Source organism: Ostrea edulis, chromosome 4 (assembly GCF_947568905.1).
Source record: "Ostrea edulis chromosome 4, xbOstEdul1.1, whole genome shotgun sequence".
NCBI lineage: Eukaryota > Metazoa > Mollusca > Bivalvia > Ostreida > Ostreidae > Ostrea > Ostrea edulis.
Window position 1 is genome coordinate 19208553 of NC_079167.1, and position 14075 is coordinate 19222627.

The window sequence follows — 14075 nt, forward strand, 5'->3', positions numbered from 1 at the left end:
AATAAAAAAAACCAAAAACAAACTTTTCTGACTTCCACTCGTTAGATTAAACATTGACAGCATTGCGCGAAGAGGCATTTAGTGGCTCCATCCCACTCGTAGTCGATGAGGGGTCGTCCTGGGAAGTTCTGTTAAAACCATTGTTAAGTGGAAAGATGAATTTCAAAAGACAGTTGAAGTTAGATGATATTAGTTGGATTTAATATACTTGAGGATCGTCTGGTGTTTTATTTTTAAGATTGCCATTCCCACCGGAAACATATTATGTAACAAAGCTGTCTATATGCATTGATTTTATATTAAGCAGTGTCATTTGCCCAATTCGTTTACATGATTTGATACTGAGCAAACCTTCTACGAATGGAAATGTTCTACCTGTGATTGATTATCGATAAGAAACTCTCAGTAAAAATTATTAAATTTGGTTTTGCCAGTGGTCATACGCATATCTAATACTTAAACCGTAGTAACATACCACGGCAAAATAGTAAATGCATCTCAGCGAAGCGTTCGATATAAAAAAAAAAAAATCAGGAAAACTCGTGCTTGGTGACGTACAAGACAGAGCATTTTGTACTTTCATTCAGCAGTTCCTACGGACCTCATTTATATCTGTGCTTTTCCGAGTCCGTCCATTGATTGCCCTTTTGTCACACGTGGGTGTCCTCTTATGCAAAACGTCATTTATCGTGAATGAAACCTTCACAACTGCTAGCTCATTTAAGAATGATTCAGAATCTTGGAGTAATTCCGGTGGCATTATGTTCAAGTCTCTCATGAATGAAACAATGAACTGCTCAGAAGCATCGTCACTTTATAATCATACCAAGCAGGGAATGCAAGAACTGCAATTTTCTTTGAGATGGGTGGTGACCCTGTCGTGTTTGTACGCTGCAACCACTATACTTTCTGTGTTTGGAAATGTCATGGTCATTTTAGTCTTCTTTAAAGGTAGACAGTCAAAAACAGATTTAAGACCTTATCTTGTGAATTTAGCTGTGGCCGATTTGATTATGGCGGTGTTTTGTATGCCGTTTACATTTGGTGACGTGGTCTTTCGGTCCTGGATATTTTCCGAACCAATGTGCCCCGTCGTCATCTTCATGCAAACTATTTCCGTCTCAGCAAGTGTTTTTATAAATGTTGCAATCGGAATAGACAGACTTTTAGTAGTGTTGTTTCCATTAAAGTGTAAAAGATCCAAATCCCGCACTAAACTGGTTCTCTTATTCATTTGGTTGATGTCCCTAATTTTAGCCTGTATGGTGGCCCCCGTTGGACGAGTGCAACACGACAACGGAAGATACCTATGTCAGGAGGTATGGCCCAGTCACAAGCACAACCAAACCTTCACCATTCTGATATTTATTTTGACTTATGCGTTACCTCTGTTGGTGCTTATGATATCCTATTCTATCGTTGGTATCATTCTGTGGAAGAGGACGTCTCCCGGAAACAGGGATCACGTGAGAGATTTGTTGCAGCTGAGAGCAAAAGTCAAGGTAGGATATTGTCTGTATTTTTAAACATCAAGATTTGAAAAGATTCATATGTACATTGTTCACAACCGCAGCTCATCCGCGAGGAAATGGCTATCAACGCAATTTATAAAGATATCATTGGGAATATAAACAGTAACATATATAGTTGATGTGTAGTTAAATGTCGGTTACTTTCCTGTATCTCTAAAACTCGAGTAAAATTTCCTTTGGACGATAGACTTGCCAACTGTTAGTGTGTGAAGATGGTATGCCACAAGTGCAGTGAATGGAAAATATGTATACCTGATGGGCATGAAATATATATGTGACTACAATTTCTCCCCCCCCCTTTTTGCGACGCTTTTATAATGAAGGCAGTGTTTTGAATCAGCCATGTCACTGACAAGTTATTGATTGATTGATCAGAATTTTACGTCATTTCAAAAATATCTTACTGATGTCGAGCTTTAAGTAAAATTTTCAAAAATATCTTACTGATGTCGAGCTTTAAGTAAAATTTTCAAAAATATCTTACTGATGTCGAGCTTTAAGTAAAGTTCCACAAATTTTGTCCCGTTTAACAGCCACACCACAACGATGCATTGATTCTTACAATTTTGATGAGGAAAACCTGTGATTTTTACTTCTCGTGGCAAATAAACAATCACTACCTACTGAAATGTCTTAGGTTTGGTAGATATTTTTAAGGTCTCATCCAGAAGACCCGTGGCTTTCACTTCTAATACCGAGCACTTGGCGGAGAAGCAATCGCTACCTTTTTACGACTATGGGCTGAAGAGGTCGGGAGTAGAATCCACAACCTACAGACTTTATTGAATGTTCTGTCCAGAACACGAGGATTACTAATCCCAGTTAAGACTACATGTTCGGGAAATGTTTATTCAGATGTCCGTCATATTGATGTTGTACTAGCAGCATATTTCTAATTCTTTATGTTTATATTTCCAATGTTATCTTTACAAATTATAATGATAGCCATTTCCTCATTAATGCGCTGTAGCTGTGAACAAAGCGCGTATGAATCTTGATAAATACATTACGTCTATTTTTACAGCTGGGAATGTGATAGAAATGAAAGCATAATGTAAATATGAGAAATAAACTTTATTTTTGAAAATACATGTGGGCATGAACTGTAAAACTTAACGCCAGCATATTTTTCATATAGCGCTTCATGAAGTATGCTTACGTAAAGCGTTGCAGTTCATACACTAATATTCACTTTTTAATCCTTAAAAAAATGCATTAAAAAGTTTTAGTGATATATGTTTATAACTGTAAAGGCCGAATCACTAAAGTCTGTTAGGCGTATGAACAATCGAGCATGGCGTCTGAATCTCGGTCCCACATGTGCAGAATGAAATCAGAGCTTTATTGCCCATTCCCGTCTCAGACAATGTAAATGCACCTCATTCGGTGCATAGATTAGTTGATCTTACCTCTAATGTGGTTAATATTACCAACCAAACACAGAAAATCAATCCAAAAGCGTGATTTTTCAAGAATTCTTCATTCAGTAATTGTACTTGCAATTTTCTCGAAGTGACAACATGGTCGACTGGTACCGGTTCACTACCTTATAGTGATTAGTTAAATAAATTTGAAAAGATAATATGACATTTATGATATCTAATTGAAAATCAACTCAAGAATTGGATTATTTATTTTTTCAGCATTGCGCACTCTTTTGTTTTACGATATGACATCACATGTGCTGTACTATGGCTGCTCTGTTAATCGCTACTTACTCAAAGGATTGGGCGGGAATTTTAAAGTATAGATAAAAGATACACACATTAAAAGGTTTTAAAAAAGTAAATATAAACAACCAATTATTCTTTTTGAAAGATGTAGTCTCATAACGGCAACAGTGTGTGCAAACAAATTTTCATAACGCGCTAACACGTGTTACTATTATTCCATTATTATTCACACACCGTTGCATTTACGAGGCTACACATATATGCATCTTTCAAAAAATAATAATTTTTTACTTATATGTATTTTCAAAAAATGAAATTTATTTCTTAAATACACTAGTAGGAAACAGTATGGCAAGTATTGGCACGGTAAATAGCTCCCACTGCTATGGCCCTGAACCCCATGCATCGATCAAAATATGATTTATTATGCGCATCTGGTGCACCAGAATTGGTACCGTACAAGTTTAACATTACGACCCCTGGGTCGAGGCCTCTGCTGGTGGACTGTTAGTCCCCGAGGGTCTCTACAACCCAGTAGCTAAGTACTTCGTTACTAGCTTGAAAATACGGATTTATATTTAATTGCTGGGATAAAATTTAGAAATTTATTTCAAAATCAAGGATTATCTCCCTCATACATAGCTCTTATCCTTGGACGAATTTGGCTCCAGTTTTTAGCACTCTAGTTTTCCTATTAGCTCTTACAAGTTTATTGTTATTTCGAATTTCCAAAATTTTGGCTTGAGCATCACTGAAGAGACATTATTTGTCGAAATGCGCATCTGGTGCATCAAAATTGACACCGTACAAGTTTTACATATTGTAACTTTCTACTAGCAAAACCAATTCTGTTACGCCCAGTTGCACAAACACAAGTGTATTTAATATAAACACCTGTTAATGCAACACAAGCACCTGTTAATGTAATACAAACATCTGATAATGTAGAACATGTACCTACACACGCTGATTTCATAAACCTGTTGATATGATACCAGCACCTGTTAAGGTAATATAAACACCTGTATAAGCTCCTGTTAACGCAGAAAATGTTGCATGCTCTTGTACATTTGTATTCTGCGCACAATTCTATGCATTTGATGTTAAAAAGATGATGGAGTTCCTCATTGACAATATCTACGTAGTCTTTGGTGATCAGGTCTTCCAACAGTCCGTTGGAATTTCCATGGGCACGCACTAAGCTGACCTGGGTTTTTTTTGTATTCTTAGAAGGCAGAATTTATTCAAAAATTTCTACATGAGAAAAAAAAATTGTTCTTATGACCTTCAACTCGACATTTAGATACATCGACGACGTTTTATCTATTAACGATATTCACTTTCATTTATACCGTATAAGCAGAAATTTTAGCGAGGATTTAACTTTGGCATTATTAACGAGTGATGTGATCACTAAAATTGAATATCGCTAACTATTTATTCCATATCAAAGGTAATAGTTACCTTTCATGAAATCATAAAGTCGCTAAAATTAGCTCTCGGTAAATTTATATACCCGTTTTTATGGAAAAGTCACTAAATTTGTGTTTCGCTAAAAGTTCACCTCTACGGTATGTTGATTCAAAATATCCCAAAATGAACTCAAAATAAAAGTCACCAAAGGATATTTTATTGAACATAGACGTGAATGACAAACTAACAACTCAACTTTATGACAAAGAGAATTACTTCAGCTTCTACATCGTCAACTTCCCATATTCATGTAGCCATGTTTCATCATTACCTGCATATGGTGTTTAGGTCTCTCAACTAATTCGATACACGAGAGCATGTTCTGCGCATGATCAATTTTAAACCGAGGCATGCTATTGGCAAATAAGTCGATGTTACATGGGTTTCAAAAGTCTCGTTTAAAGTCGTCGAATGCTGTCTGATGCGTTTCATACCAATCCTTAGGCCGTTCTTCACATACTAATTTCGACAATGGATTACCTGGCTCACGCCAGGTGTGTCCGGTCGTCAGGGGTACTTACTTCTATGCACCTGATCCCACCTCTAGTATATCCAGGAGTCCGTGTTTGCTCAACTCTTAATTTTGTATTCTTTGTAGAATTTATGAGATTTATCACAGTTCGATGTATTTACTTATTCTCATTACATTAACTGGAACCTAAAACATTTTCCCCCTGTAAATTGGACCTGAAATTTGGTTTAAAACAAGATGTTCGCATATACATGTATTAGGATGTATGATATTTAAAATCCCCACTGTTATAATTTGAGATGGTGATCAAACTGTAGCTTTAAGAAAATATCGAAAGTATATGTTTGATATATGAGCTATAATCAACGGTGATATTTTGCTTGTTAATCTGATGAAACTAAGATAATCTCACGGTACTGATAAGAAAATACAGAGGAATGCTGTTGAATTAAAATTGTGCACTTTGAGATGGCCATTACATCATTATTTCTCGGACACAAAAAAAGATCATTCCCGAATCTTGACGGGATGCTGATAACAGAGGCATACAAAATGGAATCTTTTTGCGTAATCTGAGTCAATATCAACTTGTAACAATGCAATATATTTAACCTAGATGAAAAATCCAACTACAAACAGTTGATGAATATGAATACTAGTCGCACATGTGTAATTAGTGTGTTTCGAATTAATGTCGAATATTGCGATAAAAGCTAGAAATTAGTAGTTGGCAGCCTTTAATTCAGACTTTTTATTCTATTAATTATTAACGATTTTAAAGGCAAAATACCATGGTAATCATATTTAGTTTCAACAGAAATGCCATTGAGCATGTTTTCTATAAATTCACTTTAGGTACTGTCAATTATAGCTTATATGGTTTTAGGGAAAGTAGTCCTGGGAATACTGTAGCGCAGAATTGACAATACATAGACACATTTTTAAAAGATGAATTGTCAAATGTCCGACTGCTATGGAGCCTGACATTTTACTTTAATCTGTGACGTCATTCTTTAGCAATATTGTTTTGTTTGGAATTTGAGTGGCGTGCATATGAATACTATAAATTGATATTAATCATAAAGAATTGAACATATATATTTTATTCCAAATGCCACATAAAACAAACACGTGTTAATGGATACTATACAAGAACAGGTGAAACGTGATACTTACGGGGCGGGGGAGGGGAGTAGGGGGGGCGGGGATTAGAGGTGTGTATGTATTACTCACCCCAAACTTCCACCAGAGTTCGTTTGCTCACAAACCAAACTCTTCCACTTAGGCATTATGGGATAGCGATTTCGTAGGCCGTGTATACTGTGACGTCACTGTAGAATGACGAAAAAACATAACGTCAAACGTAACCAACTTTCAAAACAAGAACGTAAACATCAAATTCATTACTTTACACAATAATTTGAACAGAGTCTCCCTACTTTTTAATGATCTTTTGATCATTTTATGTTTAAAATAAAATCCATACTTTTATATTAATGCTTTTAATATTAATATCTTCAGACTTTTAACTGCGAACTACTTCTTTAGTGTAATTTGTCTGCGTGATAATCGCGGACTCACAATATACAAATCTGTATATTGTGGTGCGTCACATAGGAGAGGTCTATCGTAGGTGACGTAATGAGGCCTCGACGGGGAGTTTGTTACTCACCCATATATGTATAAATGACCAATTCAACACTGGCGTGTAAGAAATTCGACATGCATTTGTTAATGTTTTCATTTTAATCATTAATTTTTGATGATCTGATCAAGAGCCTCATGCTACTTGGTTTTCAATGAGTTGTCAGATAAGGCGCATGCTCCGATCTCTGACCCGGATGAGAGGCTATGATGGGAATAGGAATAAGCAGTGATTTCGTATAAAAAAGTAAAAGAATTGGTCTATGTCTATTAATCACGTGTTAACGACTGGTAATTATATGAGGAACAGCAAAATATCAACATCACCATCCATATCTCAATATCCATGCTGCATACTCTTTGCAAAATACAACGACCACACTTGCAAACTGCGTGAGGAGATTACTGTACTGTGTCGTGTAGACACTGGCCGGAGAGGAATTTGTAAGTTGATATGCCCATCCCTCTGCCACTTTGTCGTCATAAGAGTTAAAAGTAATCAACAAATATACCAATTTCCATCTTGTTTTCAGTAATGGTTATTAGAACATAAAAAAATATTCCTGAGAAATGACAAAGGGATTAAAGCAGAGATATATGACTACGCCTGAGGACTCTGTTAAAATAAGCAAGCATGGTATCGGCTGTTTACAGGTAGTGATTTAGCTTGCTAAATCAGAAAAAACGGTATTCTCGGTTAATAATTCCAAAAATACAACATCCCGAGTTACCTTGTGTTTCATACAAAGGTATCGTATTTCTTTATTTTTTATTTCTTTTGACGAATCATAATGATGCGGATCTGAAAACAATTTACAAATTGTTCTACGAAGATTATATCCGAAACAATTTTCAGGGAAAAAACTAATCCCTGCCTCTCTGAGAAAAACTATCAATGACGTGATTTCCAAAATGCAATCTTGTCCACAATGAAATTGCTTTTCGTACACAGTTTTTTTTGTCAAAAAAGCCATTAAAACTGTGTTGGAACATGTAGAGAGAGAGAGAGAGTTTCCTAATTAAGTGTCGAATAATTAAAAGTTGAAGCAAAAAATTTCAAATCATATGAAATTGATTTATTTCAAAATTGTAGCAAAGACTGGCTTTCCTACAAAAATGTGGAATTACTCTTCACTTGAAACTGTAGGATAATGATAAACAGTTAATGATTTTTAATGTAGACATATAAGAATTGTTTCACACAAAATTAAGGATGATGTGTGCATTTTCAAAACCCTTAACGCTGTTAAACTTATATTTTGTTTAAGTTATCTCTCTCCCTGGTTTCATCTACCAGACTTTTGTTTTGTTTAAGTTATCTCTCTCCCTGGTTTCATCTACCAGACTTGTGTTTTGTTTAAGTTATCTCTCTCCCTGGTTTCATCTACCAGAGTTATGTTTTGTTTAAGCTACATTGTATCCCTCTCGATCCCTGGTTTCATTTCGTTAAAAATGCACCTGTACAACGCCTTGCGTGTTACTGAAATTATTTGAACTAAGTCCATAAAAACAAATAATGATAATAATTAACAAAAATAAATAAATAACTCAGTAATATCGCCCTGGGCATAGTGCAGGACTGACTGGGGGCTTCACGCCCACTTCCCTACTTCCATCTTCATTCTTTTTCTTCCGACGTGTACTGGTCTATAGCCAGGAGCTAGTCTATGACATGTTTCAGACATTAGTAGACTGGTGTCTTGATCATACATTTCTAATAAGTAAATTCTGACGTCTTACGATAACAAGATAAATTATTGTAGACAGATTAATTCAACCTAATAAAATACACAAGGTATTAAACATTTCATAGCGTTAGAATGACCCCCCCCCCCCCCCCCCCAAATCAGTAAACCGGAAGATCCGGTCTTGATTATATATATCCATGTAGTGAAATACCATATTTGTCAAAAACTACATCGTACGGATTGCAAAATTAAAAAAATGATGGAATAACACAAACTACCTCAAGGTAGCTAAAGCTACACAAAACACAGTGCTTTTACATGTATAATATGAGCCATGGACCAGATTAGAAATATGAAAGAAAACCGGAAAAGGTGTGTAGAAAAAATGGTAAATTTAAGGTAGCATCGTTTCAATGCCCCCATTACCTGACTGCTTTATAGTTTTTTGATTGACTGTCGGGAAATGTCACTACTCATGTGGTCTTTACGCAATAAAGCGCAACGACATCGCGAGGTCTGCAGCATCCGCGCAAAGACCAGATGGAGGTCAAATTTCCAGCCTTTCAATAAAATAATGACCTATATATAAAGGTGAAACGGTCACATCACAGCAGCATTACAATGATCTTACTTCAGCACTGATTGTTTACTTTTTGCGTGTGTTTTGGAACTCATACGCGAATGTTTGCAGACAAAAATGAGTAACGTACATTTTGAAAATTTCTAAACATTAGGTCAATAACTGTTTTATTATGTTTTTCTATGCGAATTTATAAAACTCGACGTGCAAATTCGTCATCATTTCCGTTAGCAGAAGAAAGCATCCACCTTATTTACGTCGTAATTGAGTAGAAGCCGATAAAGTAGACGGGGAAAGGTTACAAAAGACACTGTTCCATGGGCCACACAGCTCACCTGCCTCGCTTTGCTCAATACGAGAATACTATTGGTTATATGGATTCTTGGCAGAATGCATGACCTCATATTCCCGGCTTGTCGTCCAATCAAATGGCTACATTTTTGGGGTGAATCTACACTACATGGGAACATTTGTATAATAATTAGATTAACCGTATCCTTGTCTGTTCTTGAAAGGGAGAATTATTAAACTCCCACCCTCGTGTTTTCTATGTAAATATAAAACCATTATATTGTAGCCCTGCACAATGTCCAAGGGAACATGATTTAAACAGGTTGAATCCACACTATACGAGGATGTGAGATAACTCGGGCAAGTGCAGACGAATTCTAAAACTTTTCCGGTATCATTACGTTCATCGTAAACCCGGATTGTGGGCCCACTCTGGACCCACTTGTCATGGTGTGAAGACACTTGCATTTTTTGCTACTTGGTTGCTTGATTGATTGTATCTTGTTTAACGTCCCTTTCGAGAATTTTTTCACTCAAGGGCTTCAAATTTAGGCCTATGCTCGACGCTTACGGCCACTGAGCAGTGAGGGTTCTTTAGCGTGCCACATATTCTGTGACACAGAACATCCGTTTTTAAGGTCATCTCCGAGAACCCGTGACATTCACATCTGATGTCGAGCGTTTGGCGATGGAACTATCACTACCTGTTTTAACGACTTAGGTCTGTCGCCGCCGACATTCAAACCCCGACCTTCCGCATGCAGGGCGAACGCTCTACCACTGCGGCGGTTTTGTGGATGCTTGTATATTTTGTTGATGAATTGCACCGCAGTTCTTGAAAAAAAAGGATCAATCATTTCCTCTACATATCACAAAGTACAGGGGGAAACGGTAAAATCCTAGGGTGCCTCATCTCCACTCCATCCTGTGAATAAACTTCAATGAATCCTACAAGACTACAAGAGGTTGCTTTCTTTATAAATCTTAAAGGTTTTGTTCTTCCAAAATATTACCATCGTGGTTCTTAGTGAATTTTTTAAAAGATTTCCTATGTGATTCTATTCAAAATTTTAACCCCCTTTTCATTATTATTTATCATAATTTTATCCATATTAGATAAACCCCATTCAGATAATGTTTAAAAATGATTTCCAACTTGGCAAATATAAATATTTTTGTTTAAAAATAGATATCTAAGCAATTTTGGATTAGTTTTTAAAAGAATGCAAAAAAGTGTAGACACGAACTGAAATGCAGAGGTAAAAAATGGTGGAACGTCAGCTATAGTTACAAATAGGAACATTTTAATATCATGAGAGAAAATTATCGAAGGGACGTAAACAAACATAAAATGTATATTCTTATTGTGATTGTCCATCAAATGTACAACACAATTCATATTGTTAGAGAGCAGTGGCCCTTTTACGGGGACGAAGCGGACTTTAGGAGATTTACCGTAGACTTGTGTCCCAATGAATGGACGCGTAAAATGATACTCCTGTACCAAGATCACATCCATATTGTCACACAAAACAAATAAGATATGGTTCATTCAGTTTTGATGTCGACGGGAAACTCCATTCAATCAAACAATAAATTTTTCATGGTTATTGCGTGTCCCTAGCTTAACAGAATCATTAACTTGGCACTTTTCTGACAAAACAAAGATCAGATATCATTACGGACTGGTTTTGAATTAAGAGCGAGATGAACATTCCTCATGACTCCGGTTTCCTCTCTTTATGTCCGTTTAGTTTATGACAAATAATCAAGTATACTTTTTTCCATTGGGTTGGTTGGTTGTATATTGTTTAATGTCCCGCTCGAGAATCTGTCACTCATATGGAGACGTCACCATTGTCGGTTAAGGGATGCAAAATTTAGACTTAAATTCGGCGTTTACGGCCTTTGATGACAAGCAAGGGGTACTGAAGACTTATTCTGACCCGGATGCCCACCGGAATTTTCTATTTGGAGGTGCATACTGTAAATGCACTATCTCTAATAACCGAACATATGTACATTGTAACACCAATTGGAGTGCATATTGTCATTGTGGTGATAAAATAATCAATCTTATAATGAACCAATGGGCGGTCATCCTGTAATTATGCAAATCTAACGACCAAACATGCGCTGTAAATAACATTTTATTCGCGAAAACGTTATTTACGCGTATTTACGCCAAAATTTAGTTCTTGCGAATAACCTTACACATACATCCAATCCATTTGTTATAATAACTAGGCTGAAGCTAGCAGTCTAGTTTTATAATATCTGGACAAATACAATCTGTTCAAACCAAACCACATAGAAGACTCAAGCAATGAATAATGACTAACGAAAGTTATATCATGTGAATAAATACATCATTGTATACACTCGAAAATAAGATCTCGCCAAATAAAACTTATGTACTGTTACAGTATTCCACCATTGATTGTGCATACCGTGAATGTGCCATGTCTAATGAATGTGCCATGTCTAATGACCAAATCCCGTGGGGATCCGGGTTAGAATAGGTCCTCAGTACCTCCTTGTTTGTCGTAAGAGGCGACTGACCAAATCCCGTGGGGATCCGGGTTAGAATAGGTCCTCGGTACCCCCTTGCTTGTCGTAAGAGGTTACTAAATGGGGCGGTCCTTCGGATGAGATCGCAAAAACCGAGGTTCCGTGTCACAGCAGGTGTGGCACGACAAAGATCCCTCCCTGCTCAATGGCCATAAGCGCCGAGCATAGACCTAAATTTTGCAGCCCTTCACCGGCAGTGTGACGTCTCCATATGAGTGAAATATTCTCGAGAGGGACGTTAAACAATATTCAATCAATCAATCTAATGACCAAACATATGTAACACCATGCATTGGGCGTCCAAACTGTCATTGAGCTACCTAATGATTAAACATGCATTACACCATTGGGTTTGCATGTTATACGTGTTCTGTCTAATGACCAAACATATTAGACGCCTTGTTCCGCAAGTCCTTTGAATAATTCATTATAGATACCGCAAAATGTCCTTAACGTCAAAAATGTGAAAATTGATTGAAATTCTTTCGGTTTCGACTGTAAACAGTTGTCATCAGTACCCCTGAACCAAAACCGATTATCCTTTTGACCTAGTTTCTGTAGGGCTCACGAATGTGTTACTTTGCATTGAATGTGATTAATTTTAGTATTAGAGCCTAATGAAAGAACGAGAAAATTCTGTTCTCCCATATATCATGATGACATGCAAATCTCATTTTGATCCACCAAACCCACGATTACTGGAGTGAACAGATACTGTGTATAGGTAGAATATCACACTATTGTTTTATACACTGTAGGTAGAATATCACACTATTGTTTTATACACTGTAGGTAGAATATCACACTATTGTTTTGATATCGCTCCTATTGTAAACTGAGTTGGTGTAATCGTCCCTGGTATAAACCCAAGTTGACGGAATCGGTCCTGATATAAGCCCGAGTTGCCGGAATCGGACTTGTCTCAGCTAGTCCCAATCCCATGTATAAAAGCTGATACACCACTAAATATATTAGTTATAGACTATGGACTGATACTGTACTAGTGTATTAGATGAATAAGGACTGATACAATACTCAATATATTAGTTATATAATAAGGACTGATATAATACTAGATATATTAGTTATAGAATAAGGACCGATATAATACTAGATATATTAGTTATAGAATAAGGACTGATATAATACTAGATATATTAGTTATAGACTATAGACTGATATAATTCTTGATATATTAGTTATACACTGTGGACTGATATAATACTTGATATATTAATTATAGAATAAGGACTGATATAATACTTGATATATTAGTTATAGACTATGGACTGATATAATACTTGATATATTAGTTATAGACTATGGACTGATATAATCTTGATATATTAGTTATAGAATAAGGACTGATATAATCTTGATATATTAGTTATAGAATAAGGACTGATATAATACTTGATATATTAGTTATAGAATAAGGACTGATATAATACTTGATATATTAGTTATAGAATAAGGACTGATATAATACTTGATATATTAGTTATAGAATAAGGACTGATATAATCTTGATATATTAGTTATAGAATAAGGACTGATATAATACTTGATATATTAGTTATAGACTATGGACTGATATAATACTTGATATATTAGTTATAGAATTAGGACTGATATAATACTTGATATATTAGTCATAGACTATGGACTGATATAATACTTGATATATTAGTTATAGAATAAGGACTGATATAATCTTGATATATTAGTTATAGAATAAGGACTGATATAATATTCGATATATTAGTTATAGAATAAGGACTGATATAATACTTGATATATTAGTTATAGAATAAGGACTGATATAATACTTGATATATTAGTTATAGAATAAGGACTGATATAATACTTGATATATTAGTTATAGAATAAGGACTGATATAATACTTGATATATTAGTTATAGAATAAGGACTGATATAATCTTGATATATTAGTTATAGAATAAGGACTGATATAATACTTGATATATTAGTTATAGAATAAGGACTGATATAATACTTGATATATTAGTTATAGAATAAGGACTGATATAATCTTGATATATTAGTTATAGAATAAGGACTGATATAATACTTGATATATTAGTTATAGAATAAGGACTGATATAATACTTGATATATTAGTTATAGAA

General features: G+C 35.4%; 1 protein-coding gene across 2 annotated transcripts in view; it reads left to right on the forward strand.

The window, feature by feature from the left end:
• Positions 1-94: 94 nt before the first annotated feature.
• Positions 95-14075, forward strand: part of LOC125671437 (RYamide receptor-like) — a 44145-nt gene continuing 30164 nt past the window's right edge. Inside the window, exon 1 of one of the 2 annotated variants that reach the window (XM_048907182.2) lies at positions 95-1502. In XM_048907182.2, the coding sequence (XP_048763139.2) occupies positions 492-1502 (1011 nt within the window). In that variant the 5' untranslated portion in view covers positions 95-491. The remainder of the gene's footprint in view (positions 1503-14075) is intronic. The other variant, XM_048907181.2, reaches the window with a different exon arrangement.